We start from the raw sequence: 24,230 nt of genomic DNA, 5'->3' as shown, positions 1-24,230 counted from the left end.
ACTAATATGCGTGGCTGCGCACACATATTTTCTCTCTCTCTCTATATATATATGTATATATCCACATATATACATATATATCCACAAACATACACGGGATCCCCACGCCCCCATGGGGAGCCGGGTGTGCACATCCACAGATGCACACACAGAGGCACACACGCACCCAGACACACCTGTAAACGCTGCCAATCTAAACAGAGAGTCTGTCTAGACCAGGAAAAAAAAAACCCACACAAAACAGTTCTTAAAAAACAGAGCTGGCAGATTCGACTGAGCCACGGCGACCCCGAACGTCCCTTCTGGTGGCACCTAAAGGTAAGTTGACGCTGCTGTGAAGGCAGCTGGTGTTGATGGCTTGGTGAGGGGTCTGGGGGCTCCCCTCTTTTCCTAGTCTAGACAGAACCAGGGTGGTGAGATGAGGTGGGAAGAGCTGAGGGGAATGAGGCCATGGGGTTGCTCAGAAAGGAACACTCTGGAAGATTGTTTTAGTCTAGGTGGAGACAGGACGTTGCTCAAAACAAAAAAAAAAGAATAAAATAAAAAAAGAAAAATGGTAGCGAGACAGACCATGCAGCTCAAGGAATCAAAGCACTGACACCAAAAATGTTTCTCCGATTTCTTCCAATAAGTTATTAATTTCTTTCTTTTATTATTATTATTAATTATTATTATATTCCCCTCCCCCCCAATCATTATTTAAAAAATGTGAAAGAACAGAAGTGGGGAAAAAAATCCTGGTGGTTGTCTTCACATGTTCCTGGCAAGAGACTCTGAACCACTGGTCTTGCGCCATTGTGCTCCTCTGATCTTAAATTACTGTCTTTCTTTTATTATTATTATTTTTATTTTATTATTATTATTATTTTGTCCTACCTAATAGAATTCTTCCAAAGCCCAATCCAGTATTTTTAAAGCTAAAATTAAGACGGTTTTGTTTTAAAAGATTATCTCTCTCTCTTCTCCTTTTATTTATTTAACTTTTTTTTTCTCTCTTTTCCTTTCTTTCATTCTAATTTTTTTCCTCTCTCTCTCTCTCTCTCTTTCTCTCTCTCTCTCTCTCTCATTTTCTGTGTTTCTCTTCCTTGTCTCCAGTTTTACTACCTGGTCCTTCGCCAGATGTGTGCCTGTTAGCAGTGTTGTTGTTCAAGAACATCTTGTCCATGCCTTTGAGAGCTTCAGTCAGGTAGTTTTGGAGGGCTGTGAGGGCGGCGCAGATCGCGGGGGCCCCAAAGCCGTGGGTGATGAGGCTGAAGTGAGTCAAGCAGCTCTGAATGCCCGGTTCCAAAATGGGGGTGGGCCGGCTGTTCCCAATGGGCGTTCTGTCCTGCGCCAAGAGATCTGTGAATTCTTTACAAAGTTGCCTGCAGGGAAGAGAGAAAGGCAAAGAGAGAGAAGAGATGTTGTTAGGCTCGTCCAACAATCCAGCCAAAGGGGTAGGATCAAGCTAAAATTGATCCCAAGACATGGGATGGGACCGTTTTGCCACCATCCTTTCCCCCAGAGGTTCTTGGACCAGGCAGGGCGAGCCAGCAACTCCCTGCTCAGAATGATGCCCTCCAGGGGATAACACCAGTTCTGGAGATTCAAATCTCTCCAGCAGCCACAGGGATGGTTCTGAAGCACTGTGAAAACCCAGCCCTGCCTGGTGCCTTCAGAAACAAGCAGGGTGAAAGGGAAATGAGCCCTGGATCTGCCAAGCCAGCCTCCTGGAGGCCAGGCCCTGGCTCAAGGCAGCTCCCAGAAATTCTCTTCCTGAAGGAAAGCACAGCCGTGCACTGAGAGCTATTGGGTGCCACAGGGACCTGGTGCAGGGAAGGCTAAAACAGAACCTCTGATTCTGCTCAGACTGGGCCACCTTACTGAGAAAAATCAGGATTTTGGGACCCCATGCTGGCTTATTCATGGCCTGAGAAGCCAAGCAAGCACTTCCCATTTTATTCTAGGGGCATGACACCCCAATTACCACATCAGAGTTGACATCTGGCTCCTGGTTGTTTGTCTGCACCTTTGAAAAATCTGATTCGATTTTTCTAATGAATTCACACGCAAACATTTTATTTTAAATTACTCTAGTCCAAAAGACCTTCAAGTCAACAGGTGCCTGGGCAATGTAGAAACCCTGGAGGCTGGTGGGGTTCCCACAGGAATAGTTCCTTTAAAGATACCCAAAGGATTCAGGTTTTTTTAAAGACAGGTGCCTACCCAGGGACTGGAGATAAAAAAGACCAGAATTAAAAGGAAAAAAAAAATAAAAAAAGAAAGAAGAAACCCTTAAAAAAGACATTCAGCTCTCATCCTCTGAAATTCTCTGAAATTCCCAGTGGGTTAAAGGTTTCAGAGGGTGAGGAAAGATAAAGGTCTACTTCTATGTGTATTATCCATTAAGAAAGTGCAAGAGAGGAAACTTTGAATTTGGAGAACAAACAGTAATGAGTCCAACATTTTACATCTTCAAAGAGCAAAGCAGGGTCTGCGAGCAATTAAAGTTCTGGGACATTAATATCTTCTGACCCTGCGGAAAAGGGCAATCAAATTCCAATCACGTCTAAGAAACATCTGGACAAATTTGAGCAAATGATTTTTCAACCCTCCATATATTTCTTTAAATTACACTGTCATCGGAGGCAAGCCACGTCCCAGAGCATGAAATAAATGAGAGCTGTTTGGGCTGGGATTTTCCTTTATTTTCTTTTTTTTTTTTTTTTTTTTTTTGCCCCCTTTTCATTCCTGACAGACAAAGATGTGTGAACACCCAGCACCCAGTGCCGAATACCCGAGCAAACCATGAAGCAGCCTGGGAGGCACAGCCTGGTGTAAATCATCAAACACAGCACACCCCCCGAGGAAGTCCCAAGGGACAGAAATGGGGTGGGAGGGGGCAAATCGAGAATCATTAGCAGTGCATTTTGGTGGCCTTTTTTTTTTTTTTTTTTCTTCTTTTTTTCCTTTTTTTTTTTTTTTCTTTAATTAAATCGTTTGGGAAAGGCATTGCAATTTAGTAGCAGACAGACAGGTGTATGTGAGCAGCAGCAGGGACAGAGAAACACGCTGTGAAAGCAAATTATAAATTTTTGGTCCACTTTGCATAAAATTTTTTTAACTGGGGATGGCTTGGAAGTGATGCACAACATCTGAGGGAGTATCCCCTGTAATTCCTATAGGGGCAGGGTCTGTAAGAAGGGTCGCCTCTGCAAAAGGGATGCAGAGATCCTTTGGGTGATTTGAGCATCCTTCCTCCCCGCGGGGCTGTTGGAATTTAGAGCCTGGAAATTCCGTCTGCTTTCCAAAGGGACTCAGAGGAAGAGTTTGAGGATTTTCCCCGAGAAGGGCAGAAGGACAAGGGTTAGCTTGGCACTCACTTTGTAGCAAGCAGCATGTTTTTCCTGGAGTGGAGGTCGCTGGGGTCTGTGTGCTGTCTGTTCAGGTACTCAGAAACAGCTTTGGCTGGGAACTCCGTTTCACAGATGTACCCAAAATCCCGAGCTAAATGAACGGCCTCACCTGCAGGGAACGAGACGGGAATTAACCCCTTCGGGCACCGCCGGGCTGGGCTAGGCTGGATCCGACCCGCCGGGACACCGGGGGGACCCACTGCTCCCCCGGGGACACCGGCTCCTCTGAGCCGTGTTTGGAAACCTCTCATCCCCCATTTCACCTCAGGGACAGGCTCCAGTTCTGTGTTTTCCCCCCACCACCCCTACTTTGGGGACAGAAGTCGATGGGACAGATTTTGAACTGGTGGGATTTGTCTTTGCACTCGTGTGGGTCTGTACCCATCAGAACGGAGGGAAGAGCTCACACACACACACCACACACACACACACACACACACAAAACTTTCCCTGGACAAAGAAAAATGCAAGAGGAAACTGCTCAAATCCTGAAAAACTAAGGACCCAAACTTCTCTAAAGAGCAGAGAAACCATTCCTGTTTCAAAATCTCATTGTCCAAAATCTTACAGATATGGATATATTATGAATGTTAATTCTTTGTGGGACGTTATAGACACAATTTATTCACGCACAGAGCTCTTGCATCATTATCACAGTTGTCGCCACATCTGTAAAATTATGGAGATAACTGCATTTAGCCCGATGGCAATTTAAAAATCTGCATTTTTAACTGACCATCATGCAACAACAACTCTTGTCTGCCGGGTGGAAAGATAACAGCTAATGGCAACTTTCTCTGTGAACAAAATAATTATTATTCTAACTGTAATTCTAATTCACTTTCCCTGCCTGCCTGGTTTCAGGTTTCTTGCCTACAGAGGTTTGTGTCATCCAACTCCTACTGATGTACTTCACGCCACAAGAAGAAGACAATAGCTGCAGAATGAAGGAAAAGAGGAGGGGGGGGAAAGCCCCCTCAGACTCTAGAGGGATTCCACCAGATTATAGCTCAGCCCCTCTAGAATAAAGCGTTAAACCCTTTAAAGCATCGCCCGAGGGACGAGGGGGGAGATTTCCAGCGAGCAGGTATGTCTAACTAATAACTCCAGCACCGCGTTATTTTTAACCATCGGGAGCTGCTTTCCAACGTCATCTCCTGCTCTCCAATGGCTCTCGCTAATCATCAAACCGGTTAATGAAGGCCAGGGCACCGGCAGAGCCTGGAGCGGGGATCCCGAGCCGGGCAGGGTCCCCCCGGGCAGGCTCCGGGCACCGCGGGCCGGGAGCGACCGGAGCGTTCCTGTTCCTCTGTCCCTGGCCATGCAGGAGCAGCTCTGCTAAACCGGGCTGCTGGCAGCAAGGGGGAAAATAAAAAAAAAAAAAAAAATAAATAAAAAAAAAAAAAAAAAAAAAAAAAAAGGAAAAAGAAAAAAAGGAGATAAAACTCCATCATGTGCAGCCTCTTCCAAAAGGAGGGAACCCTCTGGAGGCAAACTGTTGGTTTGTAAGGGAATCAGGGGAGAGGAGGGGAATCTACACCTTGCTGCAAGCTTGACACAGATTTTAGCATCGCTGCACAAAACCCCACTGGCTTTTGAACCTCACACCGGCTGAGGGGAGGGGCTGGTGCTGCTGCGAGCAGAGGGCACGGTGTTCCACACACACCTTGGGGTGAAGCTGCACTAACAGGGCACCCGAAATGCTTCACAAATTCTATAGCTACACCCGAAACCCACCCTGAGCCTGGCATTCTGGTGGAGGAGGAACTCCCACCCCTCTTTTTGCGAGCCTTCCTCCAGCTCTGCAAGCAGCAAGGTCTTGTCGCTCACATAACTCAATCAAAAGAGTGGAAAAGTTAATATCTAGCGCAAATATTTGCACTGGCTTTATACGCAGAAGAGATAAGTGGATTATTTATACGCCTCTCGGTGTGTGTGTGTGTAATGCAGATACATATAATTCATAATTGCATCCGTACTATTCCTGTTAGGTTTTTTTTGGAGGAAGTCCAACTTCTCTTAGCATAAACACGCACATAACCCTAAACTTATTAGTGGCTCTAAGTTTTCCTTGTCGATACAGTAACAACAAATCAAAGAAACACGCTGGCCACCAAAATGACATTAGTTGACTTAAAATTACTTGAAATTTCAGTCTGCCGTTCCCTCTCTCCTTCCTCAGGAGTAGCTGGTGTCTTTGTTCAGCTCCAGACACCTTAAGGGAAATAGAGCTCGGCTACTCCTAAATTCTCTGCTTTCTTACCAAAAAAGGGGGATAAAATTAATTTTTCATTATTTTTCCTCACTGAGCATCTTGTAGTGGCCATAAATCAGCTCAGGAAGAGCGAATTATCAGGAGGATGGAGATCTGGAGTCGGAGATCACAGAATGGAAATTAACGGGATGAGGAGTGGGACTGCCCTGCAGAGTTACACACGCACACAAATGCACACGCACACATCCACACGTACACACACGGAAACACTCCCTCACTCTTGCCACCAAGAGGAATCAGTGATCCTCCAGCCAGTGACTTCATTTTTGGGAATGGGATCCTTAGCTGTGACCGTGTTCATCCCAACCCACCCTGATTTTCACCTCTGCAGCCTTTTCCCACCCGATCCCAAAAGTTGGTGGTTTTGTTGATTTTTGGGAGGCTTTTTGTTTGCTTGTTTGTTTTGGGTTTATGGTTTGTTTGTTTTGGGGGTTTGTTTTGTGGGGTTTTTTTGTGAATGCCAGACAGGAGCTCAGAGCAGGGGTGTGAAGGGGCTTGCGACCCTCGGCTTACCTTCCACCAGGGAGGTGAGTAAAGTGACATTTGCGGCCTTACGCCTGCCGGCTGGTAAATTCAAACCGATTTTTTCTAGCCTTTCTCGCAAAGATCTCCCCCCGTTTTTCGATTTGGCTCTAGAATTGCAAAGAAATTAACATCGTGATTAACCCCGCAGTGTTCCTGGAAGAAACGTTTAGTCTGTGCAGTCAGCGAAGCCTGGGAGGGTTTTCACTCCACGTTAAGGACTCTGGGGGTGTTGATTTCTGCTTGGATTTGCTGGGATTTTCTTAATTTCACCCAGGGGGTAGAAGTGGGGATGAACCCACTTTTCTCCGATTTTATCCAGGGAAATCAAAGAACGCCAAACTGCAATAATTAATGGAAAGGTTCTGGTCTAGAGAGCAAGTGGGTATGGTGCCAGCTTGTATTAAGATGTAGTAAAGGGATGGGCAGGAAGGTAAAGGAGGATTAAACCCTCTGCTATTCCAGGAAAGAGCCAGAATGAGATGAGAGGATTAAAAGAAAATCTGAAAAGTTCGAAGGGAGTGTGTGTGCGCCTGTGGATAAATTGAAAAGGAGGGAAATATTTATAATTAAACTGTTTCCCGCCTGTGAGTGTGCTCCTGTGCGAGGAGGCGATGCTGAGAGGAAGAGCTCACCTGAGGCAGGCGCGCTATAAAGAGGGAATGGATTGCCTGGGGGAAGATTGGAATATCTGTCGGAGGTTACTGATAAGGGCAATAAAAGGGCGAGTGAGAAATTCAGAGCTATTGTTCGAACGCCCATACATATGTAAACCCCCAGGGATGAAATCTTGCCACCTGCGAAATTAAGGAGAGTTTTGGCACCTAAGAACAAAGTCTATCCCAACTCTCTCCTAATTCTTACTCAAAATTTGTTTAAGAATTAGAAGTCGCACTTAGAGAAAGGAAATCAGGAACTACAGAGAAGCCAGACTGGCTTCCCACTATTTTATATCGAAGTAAATGGGGGCTGGATGGCAGAATTGCAAGAGAGCAGCTTTCTACGTCTCATCTGCTCTGAACCAAAACCTTGTTTAAAATTTAGATTCAAGATAGGAACTGAAGTCAGCAGCAGCCAATAATTATGGCTTGGGCCACGTCCAGAAATCTGCTGAAGTCCAATAATAATGCTTCTTTACCTTGGTAATTCTATTTTCTACAGAGCATCTCTCAGATGTCCTCCCTGCTCCATTTGTAGCTGTGCACAAGGAGCAGGCGGGTTTGCATCTGTAAGTAAAAATCTCTGCTGCTCTCCCTGGCAGCTGAGCAATGATTACAGACATTCACATGGAACAGCAGCTATTTTAGGAGACCCCAATTCTCACGTGGGTATTTGGGTCTGACCAGATGTAGCAGAACTCTCTCCCTCATCTCCAGACACGGATCCAGAGCCTTTGACATCCTCACAGAATTTTTGGCGGGGGCAAGGGGGGAACCCCAAACATCGAATTTATTTTAAGGCACCTTAGAGTCAACATATCCCAGTTGCTGCTATAGGAGTTTTCAAGATATTTCCTAAGATTAGCAACTTTCAGACATAATCTGAAGTTTATTCATTGTCAGTTTGCATTCCTCTGTCCCTGTCTAAAAGTTAGGATTTTTATTCCAGTCTGGTGTGTACCTCACACACAAAAAATGAAATCATGTACCTTCACAGCCTGAGTGTGTGAGCTGGTACCTCACATTGTAACCTCGTGGCTTCTCCCCTGTTGTGACTGGAGACAGAGCCGGAGCTCACCTTTCCTACAGACAGGCCGAGCTGACAATCCTCAGTCCCTCAGGCACTGCCAAGAACAAAAAGCCCTTTCTCCCTGCTAGCCTTTCCAGCTAATGGCCTCAGAGCTTAAATTTTTGCTGCTTCTACATAAAAGCTCAATCTCCCACTCGTTATGATAGAGTGGCAACCGAACCTCAGGGTTATTCCTTGCTCCTCACTTTCTTCAGTGGCAACAATGCCAACTATTTTGAGGTGTTCTGCAAAATCCAACAGGACATTAGTGGGTGATTTGCACAAATATTAAGCAGCAAAGGCCTCTAGACCAGGTGTGAGCTGCAGCAACTTTCTCTGCGTGAAGCACAAAGTTTCTGACTTTCAGAGCCACTTGTTGGTGGCTTTTCTTTAGACAGGTTTGCCTATCAGATCCCTGCCAATTCCTTGTGTGACACCACGTGTCGTAATTGACATAATTGCCTGATCGTTACTGCCACACAGAGCAAACCTCGTGGGTTTATCCAGGAAATCCCTAGAAATACATCAGCTCCTGAAATACTTGCAGTTCAGCCTGAATAAAGCCCATCAGGGCATTTTATTTTGTTCACTTTCTGAGAGAGAAGTATGAGGAGGAGAAAAGATAGAAAGTGTGTGCATGGACAAGGAGAAAATCTTTCTGTCTCAGTTCCTTCATTTGTGGCTAAATAAGGTCAAATCTTTCTCATCTCTCCATGTATTCATCTCAATGTTTGAACACAGCATATTTTTGCCTTATCACCAGCATTACACACACAGGCTCTGACAGTGGGATCAATGCACATCTGAAATCATCTGTACTGTTGACCGAGGGTTTCTGGAGCATGCATGGAGGCCCAGACATATTCCCAGATTTTCCCCAGCCTCTTACCTTCTAAGTACTCCTCCTAGGAGGGATGCGTTCAGACACTCTGGAGGGGAAAGGCGCCTCTGAACTTCTCCCACCGTTACTTTGTACTTTGAAGTTGAGCTAAGCAAAGACAAGCGGCCAGGTACAGAGCAAAACACCTCTCCGGTGTTGACTGAGATGCCACCCAGGAAGCCATCCTTATTCATCATCAAAGAAGTAACGGATTTTGGAGGAACCGGAACTGAAGAGAGAAAAGGGGAGGGAGGGGAGAGAGAAACCATCAGGCCACGAAGGAGCACAGGGTTAGCACAGTCTCTCTGACATGCACAGAACAGCAAAATGAAAGGGAGTTTTGAATCTCTGGCTACCTCCAGCAACCTAAAGGGTGCTGCTCCCCCAACCTCTAGGAAAGTGCTCCATGAATGATGGATGGAGAGAAGGGTGGTACAGTACAGCCTCTATGCAGGGTTTGATCATTGGGAAATAAAATACATATTGGCAAGCACCTGGCAACTTTCGGGTCTGAGCCTGTGTCTCACCCAGAGCCCCCCGATGCCTTTTGTACAACGGACAGCGCCTTTCTGGAGGGGAAAAAAAGAGGAAAATTTACTTTTTTTTTTGCTAATGCTTCCATTACTGCTAAGCTGAGCCAGGAATAAATTCACTACACAAAGGGAGTTGCTGTCTTAAATAAGTATCAAGGCTGGAGGATACAGCAATGAGAAGACAGCTCTGTTATTGCTTTGTGTTTTTATTAAGTCTGGTTTATGAAATAAAATGAGTCTTTTCCTTCAGAAAAAATGAACACCAGGAAAAAAAATATCTGGTCTAACCAGTGGTGCTCTCCACTCTGATCGTATTGTGCTGTCCGTGAATTAGAAGGAACTCTCCTGCCCCTGAATAAAACTGATTTAGTTACTGCAGCACGTACTTAAAGGTAGTTATAGGGAAAGGTAAAAGGAGAATGATAAAGTGAAACTAAACAAAATAAAACCATATTGTTCTCTCCAAGATAAAAATAAGTTTTTCTTTTCTCTGAGAAACCAGTGAGGTTATTTTAAGAGTAACCAAGGGATTATAACGAACAAATTCTTATAATAGCAACCAGACACACTCAGAAATAAACAAAAAAGATTGGTTGAACTAAAACTGAGAGCAATTCCCCTGTGACATGAATTTTGTTTACAAATGAACTTAAATAACTCGCTCATAATTGTGTGTAACTGTTATGATTTACAGCAGGTGCTCTAATCAATCACCCAATCACTTTAATTTATAGGGAGCCTCGCTGCATTTTCCCAGTTGTTTCATTTCTGCAAGTAATTGATAACAAACCATACTTAAGGTATGTTTTATGCAGGAGTTAATAAGAGCTGACAGCTGCTACTGCAGCTTCCTCTCGGATCCGCGGCAACACGAGTTCCCTTACAGAAAATATAGGCTGAAATTGGGACTTTCGCTGGTGGGAGAGCCCTGGCAGTCCAGCGGGCATGTTTCAGAGGAGAAGACTAATTGATTACACACCCTCTTCAAGCAGATACTGCTCCACAATCTCCCCTTTCCACTCAATCAATTGCAAAACCAATCCGGCAAATAATAAGGTTCTATTATGCACATATGCCAGCTATTTAGGTAGTTATAATACATGTCAGTTAAGTCATAAAAGCCCTGTTTATTTGCAACATATCTGGAGAATCAAACCATTAGGGTTGAGCGGATATTTAAGTCGTCTGGAGCTGCTAAACAATAAGATCGGGTATCCTAATATATTACCAAGTGCTAACTACTGGGCAATTGCCAATTTTATAACCTCGGTGCATGGAATAGACACAACCGTGTTTCACTGTTTTTATTGCAGATCATTTCCTACTGCCAGACCAGACCCCCACAATAAAAGCTCTATAACAGCTAAAAACCAAAAGGCATGTCGATTTTAGATATACATATTGCTTCGAATGCCTTGTATATAGTCTCCAGTATAAACAAATTATTTTGAGTGGCTTGACTTCAGGGAATCGGAAAGTGAAATGGATTCCTATTTCTCTATTATTTTTAGTTAGGCACTTTATGCAGCTCATAAAGGTGGTTTCAAATAGTTTGAGAATGGCTCAGAAATAGTTATAAAAGAGTTAGAGGCCCGCTCCTGCTCTCGTTGATATTATTAGGATTTTTTTTTGCCATTGATTCTATAGGAAAAGACTCGTTTGTATAGCAGAGGCAGTACCAGCAGACCAAAAAATTGTATTTGCATTTCCCCCCTCAATATATGTGAATATATCTCTTATTTCATGCACAATGATCTGTCTGAGTGAAGCATCAGGTAGAAAAATAGAAATTAAAAAAAGAAAAGTTGGATAAAAGCAGTGCCACCAGACAGATTTTCATGACTGGCATTTTTTTTTTCCCTTGGGACAAACACACGGGCTCACCGTGTACACCTTTACCGTGGCTATATTTAGTGACCAGTTTATCAGGTCACTGTCCAGTGAACTGAGAAATTAAACAAGAGGCAGCAATTCCACGAACATCTGATCTTAGTCCAAACTCACTAAAGAGAGAAGGACCCGTGCAATGCTTAAATGTACCTCACCCCGCTCGCTTTGGCCTTTTGGAGCACTCATTACATTAGTTAACCTTTGAATTATGGATTTTCACGTGCTCGGTGGGGTTTTTTTCCCCCTCCTTGCAAATTGCTTTTGGGAAGCAGGCTGGCTCCCTTCCCTGCTATGCTGAGAGCTCCTCAGCTTCTTTTCCGAGCAGTGTTTCCCTGAAAAGGACGGGATGAACAAACCCATCAGCTGGAGCCTGATAGCTCTGAGCCCATCTGAGAGGCTTGCCAGGCGGTGTAAGCATATCTATCGCAATTTCATAGCTTCGCAGAGATCTATTCTATCTAGGCTCCATATCTTCTGTAAATTACCTAATGCCGCCTCAAAAAAAGTGTTTGCCATGGAATGAATTATCTCTATCTATATCATATCTATATGTTTATCATGGCTGGAGCTTTTCAGGCGCAGCCCAGACATCAGCAGAGATAACAGAACGTGGAGCTTTGGTGGGTGAGGAGATCTCCACGTCCGTGCGTGCGGCTGCCTGTGTCAAATCCCCGAGCCTATGTAAATAAACCCGAATGCAGGGTGTATTTTTAGCCAATGTCAACTTCCCCAGTTGGTCAGGGACTGCCACAACTGCTGAAATGACACAGAAAATAACACACAAGTATCAACGCAGCGTCCCCACCGCTCCTGCTTTCACTTTATCCCATTTAGTTCTTGTCATCCCCAGCAGAAACTCTTCGATTTTCTTTCACTCCCTAACGCTACTTGCTGCGTGTGTATGAGCACTCACAAATACATAATTCCCCTTTTCAGAATCTCTGCTTTCTCCCTTCTTTTATTTTTCCTTATTTACCTCCTTTGTCTCTTTTCCCTCTCTCCTTTTCCATCCTTCTATCTTTTTTCTTCCCTCTTTTTTTTCCTTTCTCTCCTCCTGTGGTTACTTCCAGCCTCTTTGTCATTTCTCCCCCTTCCATTTCTCTTCAGCTTATCAATAAACCGGGAGAGCAACAGTAGCCGCTTGATTTGTTAGTAATTATAAGCATACTGTTCCTGCAAACGGGATCTCTAGATGAGTGAGATCGCTTTAGAACGACAGCAGGAAATGGTGGGGAAATGGAGCATGGCGAAACTCAGCGTGAAGCTTTCAGTTCTTTACATGTTTACAATTTTCTGTGCATACATTAAGTCTTAGGCTTTTTCTTTCCTTTTTTTTTTTTTTTTTTTTTTTTTTTTTGGTGGTGGTTTTCTGTTGGGCTGCTCGCCACAAATGTGTGAAAATGCGCACAAAGTGGAGATGGGGTGAAAAAAAGCTGTTTTGACGACAGTAAAGCTAAAGAAATAATAGACTTATGTCCTGCAAACAGCTGTTCAATAAGGGTTTAAACTATGGCTACCATTGGCATAACCCAGCTGAATAATATCGTAGTGGAACAGTCAGTTAAATTATCAATTAGAAGAAATATTTCTCGTGCTTCTTACTAAAAAACGTCGTGGGTGACTTAATTACTAATAAACTATCAAACTACTTTCACAATTTTTACACTGCCTGGGCTTTAAATGAGTAAGAAGCTCTTTGTCCATGCTAACAACGGGACTTTGCTGTAAGTGGTGATTCGGTCTGACTCAGGAGCCAAACCTAAAACGTCCGGGAGCAGCGCCTGAGCCGCTGAAACTGAAGAGTCCCGGATCTTATCTTAATTTTAAGGAACAAACACAAAAAGTGAGCGTTCATCTCGCATTTCCTTTTGTCCCCCTCGTCCCCTGCTCGCCTCCAGCCCCTCTCCCCCACCGAAAGCTGAATTTCAAGGTGGAATGTATTCCCTCGGAACTGTTTTGCATTTAATTAAAGGGGATCCTCAGGTTCAGTGGGTAACCCGGGAATGAGCACGAAACTGAAGCAGCATCTCCTGAGCCCCACATCCATCACCTGAAAACCGAGGCCAGAGCGGTTCTCGGTTAATCATTGATCAGCTGCTCCGAGGGGTGGGCAGGAAACTCGTGCTGGATTATTAACAGCCAAAAACAAAAGGTTAAGACACCTTCTTTCATGTGTTTCCTTAAAATAGGAAGAACAACGGGAGCGTGTTTGCAAGACCATGAATTAAGGGCTTCAAGTTAAAATGGCCTTTCATGCTAAATCAGATGTGAGTGTGCAGGCGATCGTCAGAAACAGCTGAAAGTAAATAAATACATCAGAATAATTTTAAGGTCACTGACTGTGCCCCAGAGTCACAAAAAATTAACTTGGGACTCAGGCCATGTAAGGTTTTGCAGGAAGACAACTTCTTTCACTACAGAGAGTGCCAAGGAAATTTCAGATGAACATTTGACAAGGGGACCCGATCTTTTATTCCTGACACATGGCAAACCTTCTCTTCATTTCAGCAAAAATCGAGAGAAAGGCCTCAAAACGTGCAGCCGGTAAGCTCTGAAAGCTGAGTTGAATCTGATATTAATGTTCTTGGTGATTATTACCATCTTGATGATTTATCTGGTTCCCTCCCTCCCACTTCCACCACCCAAACCTTAATGGAAGTGGGAGTTAGAGATGATTTTTTAATGTCTCGTTGGATTTTTAGGCTGTTAATGTACCGCATCCTTCTCATTATTAGTTTATTGATTGTTCATTGACCAGCCCCCTTCAAATCGTATTAACCACCCTCTGCCAGCTTAGATTAGGGGAGTTTAAAAAGCACCTTTCATTATTTCAGCGCCACCACCACCACGGTGGAGTTCAGGCTTGGTAGCTTAATGCTCGCTCTAATGGGGCAGCTACGAGACAAGGGGCCACGGTCCCTGCCTATTGCATTAATAGCTCAAAGGGGGCTAATACAGAAAATTAGCCTTAAACGAGCTCTGGAGATCTCCAAATGAAAGAGCCATTTATCACGCTGGCTACCTTCACTCCACTCGTTTGCTCTCTCTACTGGGAACAACTCATTTCCTCTTAACTAAATTACTTCAGAAATGTCAAGTAAGCTCGGGTAGCAAACATAACAAGAGCCTGGGTATATGTAAGCTGTTGTGTGGGATCGATACGTGAGATCAATCAATAGCCGTGTATGAATCCCGATATAATTTCCTTAATATTTTGGCAAACCTTTTGCATAGAGAGATAATTCCCTCTGCAGGCCTCAGAGGCCGTAAAGGAACAGACACAGCCTGGGTGATATAATTAAAGTTTAGGCTTCAAATCCTCATCATACTTTTCCCACTACTTTGCAATGAAAGAATTTCAGGCACTGAGCTGGGATTGGGTGGAGCAGACCCCCTGCAACCCTCTTCTGTAGAATATGAGCCACAGGAGTGCTCCACTGCACAAAAATCTGTCAGTACCTGTGTGTCTGTCTGTCTATCTATCCGTGCCATCTGCCTGCAAGAGCGACTCACAGAGTTTAAATAACTTGTTCTTGTTTCAAAGTACACCCTCACAGCTACAAACTGCAGGGAACAAAGCGAAATTGATGCTGAACGCTGTGCTGCTCCTTCCCTCGTCCTGATTAAATATTGACTGCCACGAATGTGACCTGCTATTTATTACCATTTTCTCTTCCTCTGCACCCAGGAAACTCGTTGTGCAAAACCCCCAAAAATTAAAAAAAAAAAAAAAAAAAAAAAAAAAAAAAAAAAAAAAAAGGAATGAAGAAATAATACAATATTCCTTCATGCTGGAAAGTTTCTTGGATCTCAGCCTTATTCTAAGGAAGAAAATGCTGCTGCAGTGACTTTTGAAGAGTCGCAAATGCATCTCGGGCTCTTTCTTAGTAACCTCACTTCCAAAGAGCATGTGTCTCCTGTTCATCATGTATTAACTCAGGGTATCTCTTCTGGCTGCAAATAGGCACAAGTAATCCCGCCTAGATGGGACTGGGTCTCTTCGGGCAGCAGCTGCTCCATCTGCAATGCCCACACACACGAAGCACACCTAAATATATGCCTAATGCACATAAAAACCTCTGCCTAATACGTAATAATTGCAGGCATTGACATTCTAGTGCCACTCGCTGTCTAATTGCACCACCCAGCACGCACGCGGAACGTCTGCGCTGTGCTCGTCAGCTAAAGGAGGGAGAGACACAGGCGGGCTGTGTGTTAAAGGGGAAAAAAAAAAAGAAAAAAAAAAAAAAAAGAAAAAGAGTGTTTTGGGTTGTGTATTCTGCGAAAGACCATCATGGAACAACCTTAGCGAGGAGTCTCTCGACCACAAATCAAGTGCCAATTAATCAAACGCGCCCAAGAGGGAGTGTATGAGGTGTCAAGTGGGGGTGGGGAAGGGGGAGGAGAGTGAGAAAAAAAAAAAAAAAAAAGTTAAAAATACAAGCAGAAACCGTCAGGTTACAGACCTTGAGTATAAACACCACGAAACATTCAAACTGAACCAAAACAGCAGAAACATTTAACCCTTTTGGTTTTTTTTTTTTTTTTTTTTTTTTTTAAAGTTAAGTAACTCTCAATTTCTTTAAAAAAACCCAAACCCTTCGACCTTTCAACCAAGAGTCATAAATGGTGTTGTCAAATGGTCTTCAAGTTTTCATTAGTCCTTACTCATATAACCAGACCTTGATCTTGTGTGTGAAAGAGAGACCGTACATGGGTATTTAAATTAAGAAAAAAATATACAACAACAAAAAACCCCCAAACAACAGACAACAAAACAAACAATAAATACACGGAAAGACCTCATGCTGCCTTCAACACATTTCACATGAACACCCTCCCTGTTATTTTGCTTTACATCCTAGAAAATCGTCGCTGTTAAACTATTTGTGCGCATTTGACAAATAACAAGGTCCTGGAGATAAGCGCCGTCGATAGTAAGCATAAGGGACAGCCTTTTTAAACCTCATCTCTGGTACTTAAAATTGAATCTAGAAATAGAAACTCCTTAGATAATTAAAGATAGCTTTCCCTCCATTTGCAGCGTGTGATCTGTTTAATGTCTATCAGCATAACACAACATTAATCGCCAAGCATCTCCGAGTGACTGTCAGAGAAATGTAAAAAAATTAAGCAGCTGCAATACGCCCAAAATGAGTTATTGTAATTACATTTAATTAGTTTAATTAGTTAATTATTTTGCTTACAGCTGTACAAGAGACTGCAAACATTTGTTAATATCACATTCGCTTTAACAGTATGGGGTGATTCTGCAGTTGCACTAAATCATGGGCGCATATGCAGGAAGATGTAAAAAATGGGCACGGGGAAGGGGGGAATCTTGGGGGAAGGGGGGAGTCTTGGAGGGCTGAGTCTGCCTTTCCATGGGCATCTCTTTCTCTCCTCTCCGCGTTTGATTCGCCTGGGAAATGCATTGAAGCCCCAAAGGGAATCAACCCCATTAAAAGCCAAGGGGTCCCCACCGAAGAGAATCGGGGGGAGAAGGGGAGGGAAGGGGGGCGGTGTTGGAGCACGGGGTGCCCCATTAGAGAGGATTCGTGTAATTAAACCCTTTGAAGGGCGGGGGAGGCGGGGATATAAACTTTTCTCATGTCTTATCCCTTCACTCTATCTGCTGATCCAATCAACCATTCATCTTGCTGCCACAGGCGCCTGCTTCCCGGAGAAATTCATTGCCCCAAAGTCAAAATATATCATGAAGATATCGCTACACAGTAAAAAGTTTGTCTAGCTTGTTGGAATAATCCATACCTTTTTTAATGACAGACTGGTCCAATAAGTTCATACCGCTGTTATTGGCATCTTCAACTGACTGTGGATATAAAAACATCACTATTCAAATTGACTGGATATTAAAGAATCACGTACATAAATCATGTCATTCCAAACTGGAGTCCCTGTTATTTCCATTTATATTAATTCACTAGGGGAGGAGGGATATTTTTTATTGTTGTTACTATTATTATTATTGTTATTATTATTTTCCCCAATCGACAAGGAAATTAAATTCTTACAAATTATATAGTCTTCTAATAAAACAAAAGGAGGTGTGAAGCATATGGGGTGCAATACTGGTTTTGTTATCTTATAAAACATAGATATCACATAGACTTCTTTGCATTCCATAAAGCTTTATATTTCTTCCTTTGAAAATGTGGTAATTTGGCAACATCTGCAAGATCTATTGCATGACATAAATGAACACGATTAAGGACAACTTAAATGCTCCCTCCCCTTTCCTCCCCCTCCTCCTTTTTCTTTTTTCTTTTTTTTTTTTTTGTTTTGTTTTGTTTGTTTGTTTAACCCTGCTACATCTTACTAATTCAAGGGCCATTTACTTTTTATATATCATAGTTTACATTATGGACTTTTAATTAAAGCCTGAGCCTTTCGCAGCGCTGTGCAACGCCCACATCGTACAGGGGACGAGCAGAGAGAGATTTACAGCTCCCGAGGTTGCTTCCATGTCCTGCATTAGTGGGGACGGGGAGGGAGGAGCAGGAATACACATTACCAAAAGTATGAACCATCAAATTGATTGCCCGGGAAAAAAAAAGTCTCCGAATTTCAAAGCCTTGTTTCCCCCGTTTTCCTCCCTTTCTTTCCAGCCTGCCGAGGAGCACACCTGTTATTATGGCATTAACTTCTTTAGCAGGGAAGAGAACAAAGACGGGCACAGAGGACACAGCAAATGCTGGGTTTCATTTCTCAGAACGAAAGTGGGATGTACAAAACCCCCCCAAATAAACCAAAATTACTGCTGAGTCTGTGCCCGGCACAGTAAAGCCATGTCCGAAAAAGAAGAGGTGTCATAAGAACAACTAATAGCAGAATTCTGACAGGTTCCGTTTTAGGGTAAATTCTGAGGTAAAGGGAGATCTTTGGGTTTCTTGGCTTTATTATTTTATTTTCCCCATTACTATTACTAAAGAGTTTGGGTTTTTCAGTGTTTTTGTGTATCTGGGGAGTTGACACGTTTTTCCTTTCCTTTCCTTTCCTTTCCAGCAAAGCAATGATTTACTTCACCATGATTTTAACTTTATCTTTGCCATGCCGAGAAGCTGAACTTATTCGGATCCGGCCCTTATCTCCGTCTCTGTGCTCAGCGGAGACATTCCAGATGGAATGTGGTTTAGGAGAAAATTACATCTCCCCAAAACACGATGGAACAATATTTTCTATGAGAGCTTTCCCTTCATTTTCCTTGAATCCACTCTCAAACGAGTGCACACACAGAGCGGTGCCTTATGTGCTGTGTTTGGGCATGGCTGTGTGTCTCTCTCTCTCTCTCATAATCAATAGGCTACATACCTAAAGGGCATAAAATAAAATTACAAAGTCTTCCCTCCTTTCCCTGAGCAGCTCCCAACGAGGGATGATGAGCAAATCCTGCAGCCTGCTGGAGTGCAGCGTGGCGCACCTCGATGGCACAGAAACAGAGGTAAACGTGAAACATCACCTTTCCTTTTTCTCTTTTTTTTTTTTTTTTTTTTTTAATTCTTTTTTCCCCCATCTTTCCTCCTTATCTCACCTTATCTCTGGTTGCGCGCACCCTTTATGCGTGTGCGTGCACTCAGCTCGCTCCATCAGCAACGTGGGTTAGTTGTTGTAGTTAATGAGAAGACTCCTGTCTGATTTTCTATCTAATTACGCCCTCCTGCTGGGTTTTTGTACAGGATATTCGCTCAGCATGCTGGCAGTTAATAGTCACAGAGAGGATCGTAAAGATTTAATTAGGACTGCATGCGGAAACGTGGAAAAACAACTCAGACTTTTAATTACTAGACTTCTTTAGTTAAAAGTGATACCAGGGGTTACTTTATAAGAGACTTGGGTGTTTTGGTGCAACTTAACTTTCCGTGTCTCTAGCTAGTGCGTAGCAGCAGCGTGAGTGAGGAGGAGGAGGAGCGGAGGTGTGTGTGCAGGGAGGGGAAAGGTGATGAGTTTCCAGATAAACTTGAAAAATCTGGAGAGGAAGACTCCCCTCCCTTCCCTCCTCCAATAATCTGATAGCGTGAACCTTCCTAAGTTCTACCTATAACCACTTTATTCAACTTCTGTGGATACATCTGAGCGATAACCTTAAAAACTGAGCTCCATATTTTCCTTCAAAGAGTCTGAATTTCCCCCTCCATTTTTCCTCCATCGAATCCTTTATTACTGTAATCCTACTTTAACCCAGCCGGTGGGAAAAATATCTGGGAGTGCAAAGGTGGATTTTTTTTTCAGAGTCCCTATTAGAAGATGCAAATTTTTGTTCAATAAGGAGGTCTTGGCTTCTCTGTTCCCTGTCTGAAGGCTGTAAATCGCGGATTGAAAATTCCTCTCGAGAGGGGCAGCAATAGCAATACAGTGTGTCCTGTTTACAATAACAGAGCGCTATCGTGTTACAATCACTTAATTCTAGCCCTGGACAATGGCTCACACATGGAGTGGATTTGGTGTTTATAAAATAACCACTGCTTCTTTCTGTCACGCACTCTCTCTCTCTGTCTCCTTCTCCTCAGCCCAGCCCATTCTCATGGCACATATTTGATCAGACATGCATAAGCTACAGCAAAGAGAAACATCTTTATCCAACTGTATATCTAGATATCTGTTCAACTTTTTGGATAACTGAAATAAGAAAAAAACCTCAGTATTTGAAACCCTTTCTGAAAATTTTATCTAGTGATGGTGGATAATGTGTATACATCGCCTGAATAAAAATTCTTGTTGCTAGAAAAGGTTCCCCGAATCTAGAATAAATCCATGTTAAATATCAAGATGGAAAACTGCCCAACTTCATCTGTCACTAGTGGAGGGACAAGAATAGAAAATGCTGAGTGGCAGCAGCGAGTTTTGGGCTGCTTTCCCTCCAGCCTGGGTTAACTTGCAGTTGGACACCTCTCCCTTCACGTGTTTCTCCTTGGGATACCCTCCTCTCCCTCTTCCCTTCCTCCCCCAGCCTGGGAACAAACTTTCAGAAATAAGGGGCCTGTTTAATTTCCTGCTGTCTCAGTACCCCAAACCCAAACCCCGGCCCTGCAGCTTCCCCTGTCCCATCCCATCCCATCCCATCCCATCCCATCCCATCCCATCCCATCCCATCCCATCCCTGTCCCATCCCTGTCCCATCCCATCCCATCCCATCCCATCCCATCCCATCCCATCCCATCCCATCCCATCCCATCCCATCCCTGTCCCATCCCTGTCCCACCTCACCCACCCTGGCCCCGCCAGCCCCGGGCAGCAGTCGCGGGTGGCCGCGATGCCCCCAGAGCATCGAGGGGAGGCACTTTCCGCCAGTGCAGTGCCCTTCCCGCAGAAGGGATGTTTTATTGGGAAATGGATGGAGAACTGCTTTATTTGAGCTCCTTCTTTCCTATTATTTCTTCTCTCCCTTCTCTTCTTCATGTCTTTATTTCCCTATCTTTTTCCCTCCTTTCCCTCTCTTCTCTATCTTCTTTTCTTTTCCCCTCTCCTTTAGTCCTTTCTGCATTTTATCTTTTTCTTCTCATTTTACCTCTTTCCTTCCCTCTCCTCTGCTTTACTCTCTTTCTCACAAAAGCACAACAATTACCGGCTATTCTTTGGGGAAAGTGTAAATACCCAGGCACAAGCAGTCCCTAACGCCTATCGGCTGCAGAGAGAAAGGAGGAGAACGATCTGCTTTCTGCATTCACAGAGGTAAAACTCGCCTTGACTTGCAAACCACTTTGTCTGAGCCAGGAACGCGAGACGAGACCTGCGCATCGCACCCGGGGGCTGCCCCCAGGTCTCAAAGCCACCTCGGAAACCCGCAGAAATCAGCGACCCGACCGTCACTGAGCTCGGAGGCAGGAGCAGATCCAAACAGCAAAACCTTTCTCTTTTTCTAAAACATTTCTCCCCAGCAAAGCTCGGGGATTTTCCCCTGCAGCCCTAAGACAAGCCTCAAGCCTCAATGCATCCCCTCCGCTTCCCTGCCGCTCATTCCTCTCATGTTCGGCAGTACCCCTTTTTCACGGCTATTTTTTATCTTCCCAGCTCCTCTTTTCCCCTTTCTGTAACTTCGAAGTCGTTATTTCATTCAGTGCTCCGTACCTTTATCTATCCCAAGACTAAATGCATACACAGATATGATATATGATAAAGAAATTTTTTGGGGAAAAATATAAAAACGCATGGAAGGGAACCCCAAAATTCCCGATTAGGAGAGCCTGAGGCAGGATTTGGACCCTGAAGGCTCCAGCCCCAGGCTCGGGGGTCTCCATGGGCTGGCCATGCCCTGCTCCAGCAAGGTGCGGACCGCCCCAGCAGCGAAGCTGTTAAGGGTCCTTCTGTTTTTAGGGAATAACACGTGATGATGAGTTTCGCGTGGGATGGAAGGAAGCTGGAAAATACTGTGCTTTGAGCCCGGCGAAACTCCTTTGTTTTCCAAAAGAGGGAATGAAACTATTTAAAATCAGCGCTACCTCACCAAGCACACTTAACAGATAAGAGGGTGGGGGGGATGTTCAAGGGACTTGTTCCTGATCACCAGTTATTGCTTTTGATTTGGGTTTTGTTTATAATTTCCCTCCCTCCCGGATGAAAAATGTAGTAATTCGACAGTTTCATCAAAATCTCTGAACGGCAGGAAATTGGCTGGGGGGAGGAGGGGGAGGGCGGAGGGGAGTGGAAGATGAGATTGCATGGGAAATAACTGGAATTCGAAAAGCCAAGCTTGAACTCTGCCAGCTTTTGAAACACGTGGAATATTTCGAGCAGCATGTCTGCCTTCCCCCTGCTTTGCTGCCTCGCCATGTAGGGGAGGGTTTATAAAGCAGAGCCTGTGCGTGACAGCGAGGAAATAAATTCTCTTATAAAAAAAAAAAAAAAAGAGAAAAATAGAGGAAGAGGGAGGGGGAGCTACAAACCGGTGGGGAAAAAGAATGGCAACACACAGCAATATTGCTGGAAATCCCTCAGTGACCATTCCCAGCCCAGGGAGCTCCAGGAGAAAGAAACGCTGTGCCTTACCTGCACCTCCTCCATGCCTGGGTGTCCGATGCCGTGCAGAGAAAGGCTGTCCCCCATGCCGGAGTCAAGGCCATGGTGAGCTGAGTGCAGGAGGACATCTGGCCTCCGAACTGAGTGGTAGTCCCGCCTGGGGTCCAGTCCCGAGAGCTGGGGCAGGGCGGCCCGAGGCTGTGGCAGCAGTGACCCGGTCTCTGATCCCACCTCTTGCCTCTGCCTCTGTCCCCAGGGGTGCTGCTGGGGCTGATGCAAGGGGTTCAGGGAGTAGGGGTCATTGACATGGGAGTAAGGGTCCTGGCTTTGGTGGTAAGGAAGAGGCTGGTAGGGGGGTGGGAAATAAGGCGGCTGGAAATCCGAGGATGGGGTGTGAGAGAGCGGAGGAGCGCTGGAGTAGGGTCCCTGCGAGACGGATCCCAACTGGGACAGCCTGGAACTGTGGCTGGGCACTCCATCATGCCGGTCCTACGGGCGGAACGACATACAAACAACAACAACAACAAAAAAAAGAGGACTTTTTTTAGAATAAAAAACTCCCCAAAACCAAAACCAACAACAACAAAAAAAACCCCACTAAAAATCAAAAGGAGCACAAACCCACCCCCGGAGTTAAATTAAAAAAAATAAGATGTAAACAGCTGGAAAGTGGGATTCAGATGTGCCCTCTTCTCCCTCCACTTATTAGAAATATTCCAATGTTTTGTACCCACGTCGTGTCTGTTCCCAGGAACTATCAAGGAGGGGGAAGGGGAGGGGGTGTGAGGGAGAATTGCTAAATGTCATAATTAAAAATGTAGGAGTAGTGCTCCGAATACATGTATGATCTGCGATTTCAGACCAGTAGTATAATTCCCAATCCACAGCCCCCTCAAATCAAACCAAAGGGGAAAAAAGAGAACATTAAAAAATTAAGAGCACCAAACCACCCGTCTATCCAGACAACCCACCCCTTCTCCTGCCTAAAGTTTCCCAACATCTGTTTATTCCCTCTGCTCAAGTCCTGTAACTCAAAATCACCAACCCATTTTCACGTGGAAAAGCCCAAAAAGAAAGTTGCACTTCTCGGAAGACTCCGAGGGGAGAAGTTGTGTGAAAATGGACTTGGGAAAAAGAAAAAAAATAAAAAAGGAAAAGAAAAAAAAAATAAAAAAGAAAGCCAAAATAAAAATTACAGGGATTCTTTGCTTAAAGGGAGTCTACCCCTTAAAAATAATTTTAAAAAATCAAATAAAATAAAAATGAAACATCGGTATTGAACATATCCAGACGCTATGATTTCTGCAGCAACTTCCAGTGTCTTTTGTTTCCTTTTCCAATATTATATTCCGGAGAATGGGGTGGGGGTTAATTGTAATGAAAAGTCTTTGGGGTGTGTGGGGGGGACAGGGGGTGGGGGGAGCGTGTCCAGGCTTCAGAGAAAAGGTGGGAGAGGAGTTTTGTCCAACTCCAACGCACTGAAGCTGCGAGGTTAAAGTAAACAAAAAAAATATCTATTCCACAAAGTGTCGTTCAAACCCCCACAAGCAATGGCACACATGGCTTAAAAAAAAAAAAAAAAAAGAAAAACAACAAGGAAAAAAAGTTCTTTTTCCCCCTGCTCTCCCCCCCAGACTCCCCTAGCTCAAATCGGGAACACACAATGCAAAAAGGGAGAAGCAGCTGCAAGCCTCCTCCAATTATTGTGCTAAATTACCAAGCCAAAGGCGTTTAAAAAGACAGAGAGAGGGAGAGAGAGACACAACAGATCGAGAGAGAGAGAGAGAACATGCAATTCTAGTACAACATGGATCCAAACTCACCATGGCGGAATAGGTGTGGACTAACATCTGGAAATAAAAAAAGTCTTGTAATAGCTAAAAATAAAATAATGGTGATAATACTAACAATTGGAGGGAAAAAATATCAAGGAGATCTGCAAAGGGACGTGTTGGACACAGGAGAACAGCTTGAGATATTTCGAAGTCTATCCATCAAAAAAAAAAAGGTTGAAAAAAAAAAAAGAAAAAAAA

The 24,230-nt window shown here is 44.1% G+C and overlaps 1 protein-coding gene across 1 annotated transcript; it reads right to left on the bottom strand.

Annotated features, from left to right (window-relative positions):
- Positions 1–639: 639 nt before the first annotated feature.
- On the bottom strand, positions 640–24,182 carry TFAP2B (transcription factor AP-2 beta). Its single transcript, XM_058801882.1, has 7 exons — positions 24,021–24,182; positions 22,228–22,686; positions 16,996–17,056; positions 8,810–9,029; positions 6,184–6,302; positions 3,363–3,504; positions 640–1,364 (listed from the first exon to the last, which is right to left on the bottom strand). Exons 1-7 carry the CDS (start codon positions 24,045–24,047, stop codon positions 1,064–1,066), a joined length of 1,329 nt encoding a protein of 442 aa, XP_058657865.1. The 5' UTR covers positions 24,048–24,182; the 3' UTR covers positions 640–1,063.
- Between the last annotated feature and the right edge of the window lie 48 nt (positions 24,183–24,230).

This window comes from Ammospiza caudacuta, chromosome 3 (genome assembly GCF_027887145.1).
Source record: "Ammospiza caudacuta isolate bAmmCau1 chromosome 3, bAmmCau1.pri, whole genome shotgun sequence".
In the NCBI taxonomy this organism is placed as follows: Eukaryota; Metazoa; Chordata; class Aves; order Passeriformes; family Passerellidae; genus Ammospiza; species Ammospiza caudacuta.
Note: the sequence above shows the minus strand (reverse complement) of the source record. Positions and strands in the feature narration are given on the sequence as shown.

What these genes read in the sequence shown, in the direction of transcription:
- TFAP2B (XM_058801882.1), bottom strand. Translation starts at nt 24,047, where the DNA reads ATGTTAGTCCACACCTATTCCGCCATG. An exon ending in TCCACACCTATTCCGCCATG is followed by an intron (nt 22,687 to 24,020) that starts GTGAGTTTGGAT and finishes TTCCGCCCGTAG; the next exon opens with GACCGGCATGATGGAGTGCC. An exon ending in CAGGCATGGAGGAGGTGCAG is followed by an intron (nt 17,057 to 22,227) that starts GTAAGGCACAGC and finishes TTATATCCACAG; the next exon opens with TCAGTTGAAGATGCCAATAA.